General features: G+C 25.7%; 1 protein-coding gene across 1 annotated transcript; it reads left to right on the top strand.

Moving 5' to 3' along the window:
• The first annotated feature begins 234 nt into the window (after positions 1-234).
• LOC126548852 (ADP-ribose glycohydrolase OARD1-like) lies at positions 235-1,208 on the top strand. Its single transcript, XM_050207709.1, has 3 exons — positions 235-392; positions 574-910; positions 1,041-1,208. The coding sequence occupies exons 1-3, from the start codon at positions 259-261 to the stop codon at positions 1,206-1,208; spliced, it is 639 nt and encodes a 212-aa protein (XP_050063666.1). The 5' UTR covers positions 235-258.
• Positions 1,209-2,279: the final 1,071 nt, after the last annotated feature.

Here is a 2,279-nt window from a genome sequence, read left to right as displayed (position 1 = left end):
ACGTTACAATTTATATATTTGTATTGTATTCTAATTATTAATCTTACTATCAATCTATAGTTTGTATATGATGTATATATTCTTTTTACTGTTTTTCATTTATTTAGATTTAGTCCAATAATGTAATAACTATACAAATTGTTTTTGGGTTCATCCCGTTTGAATTAATTAATAAATAATAAATAAATATTAATTACTCAATAATACATACCTAAGTTATTTGATGGTATTGATACTTTATGTGACTAATTTTTCAGCATGGTTGAAATTGTATTATCGTCATCGAACGTTATGGATACAATTGAAACAACCATCTGCAGCGGCACATTTGCGGTAGCGCACTGTGTGTCTGAAGACATGCAGATGGGGAAGGGCCTTGCGGTGAGCTTTAAGTAAGTTTAAAATTCATATTTCATAGTTAGGTATTATATGTATTTTTTATTAGGTACCTAATATGAATGAGGTACAAAATAATTATGAAAGATGTATCGTTAAAAGTTTAAAAAAATATCGTCTTAACATTTATTTTCATTGTTGTATTATGTGATTTACTTAAATTAATTTATGTTGCAGACTGAAGTATGGTCATATTGGGGCGCTGTTAGACCAAAACGTAAGTGTTGGTGGTATAGCAGAACAAAAAATTGTCAATAACCACGCAAGAGAAGTATACATTTTTTACTTAGTCACCAAAATGTTTTACTACCAAAAACCATCGATTCAGTCATTGGCCTCTACATTAACCCAGTTAAGGGATAAGTTAACAGATTTGTCAATCGATTTGTTAATTATCCCAAAACTGGGCTGCTGTTCAGACGGCCTTAACTGGTACGAAGTGAGCAATCTCCTTCGTACCACATTTTCAGGGGGAAACATGCGGTTAAAGGTGATTGTTTGCGACCCCGAAAACGTAAGATTTAATTTTTATAACCATTTATATACTATATATTATTTATCATGCTAACAAATGTATGTGAAATATGTAATTCATGGAAAAGTTAATAATTTACTCAAAGCATAAAATATGTAATATTTTACAGTTTCAGATGCCCCTTCATCAAATCGCGTCATTGTCGGAATTAAAAATAGAGTTTTTGGAGTGCGGTGCTCCAGGAACTCTATTAATTCTGCCAATAGAAATTACCAATGCCAGCGAAAATTCCACTTTCCAAAAGTGCTTAGAACATTTTAAGCTATCGCAAAGGTAATTTAATCGTTTTATATTTAATTTTTTATCAACGTGTATAATGGATCGATAATGAAGTTATAATTTTTTTCTTTATCTTAAATGTATAATTTTTCAAAGATAAAGTTATTTTTAAAATAATAAATTATAAAAAAAATAACCGGGGAAGTCGCTCTTTAATGTATAGTAATAAACTAATAACTTATAAGTAATAAGTAACTTTCGAATATACCTACCTCTCTATGTTTTAAGATTTGATAATAATGAGGAAGAAGACTAATGAAAACCATTGTGATAGATTAATAAATTTTAATGTGTTTATATTTTTAAGCTTTTCTAGTTCTATTGTTTTATTTTATATGGTTTAATATGGTTCTTTAACTTAGATTTTGTTACTTTGTCCATAAGTTAAATGTTTTTTTTCTTTTTTATGTTTTTGTTAATTTGATTCATGTTATAAACTTATATATTTATAGTATCAAACAGACTGACTATTGTTTTAGTTTTAATAGTTGTTATGTGATATACATTGTATAATATATGTTATTCTTAAAAATGTAATAAAAAGTGTAAAGTTAATTTTTTTGTAATATTTTTTCAATTTCAGATCTCAAGAATCTATTTCAATTTAATCAATCATCATTAAAACTGTTAATCTACTACAACTTTTTTATACAAAATTATTTGGATAAATTGTGAATATTGTTAACTTCAGTGTTAAATTTTAAAAAGAAAAATTATATTTTGCTAATAGCGTCTCTTAATAAATGTTATATTTAACATTTGGAATTTCTCATTTGTCCTACCTTTATCCTATCAAATAATTTAAATCAATGCTTAGAAATTGTCAGACTTGAGACAACAATAATAAAAGCATTCTATATGTTTAACGCAACACCAAAAAAAAATTAAGATTAATACTACAATATACCTATCACAGTATTTTATAATTTTTCGTCCAGTCTAATTTTAGATCTTTAATATTTATAATTTAATTAATATATTTAATTTAATATATTAGAATCTTTATTATAATATTTATAATTTATAAGGTCTATGATTATACTTAATTATTAACTATCTCGATGCTATT

The sequence above is a fragment of the Aphis gossypii genome, chromosome X (assembly GCF_020184175.1).
Source record: "Aphis gossypii isolate Hap1 chromosome X, ASM2018417v2, whole genome shotgun sequence".
In the NCBI taxonomy this organism is placed as follows: Eukaryota; Metazoa; Arthropoda; class Insecta; order Hemiptera; family Aphididae; genus Aphis; species Aphis gossypii.
The sequence above is the reverse complement of the archived record's forward strand: the minus strand, read 5'-3'. Positions and strand labels throughout refer to the sequence as shown.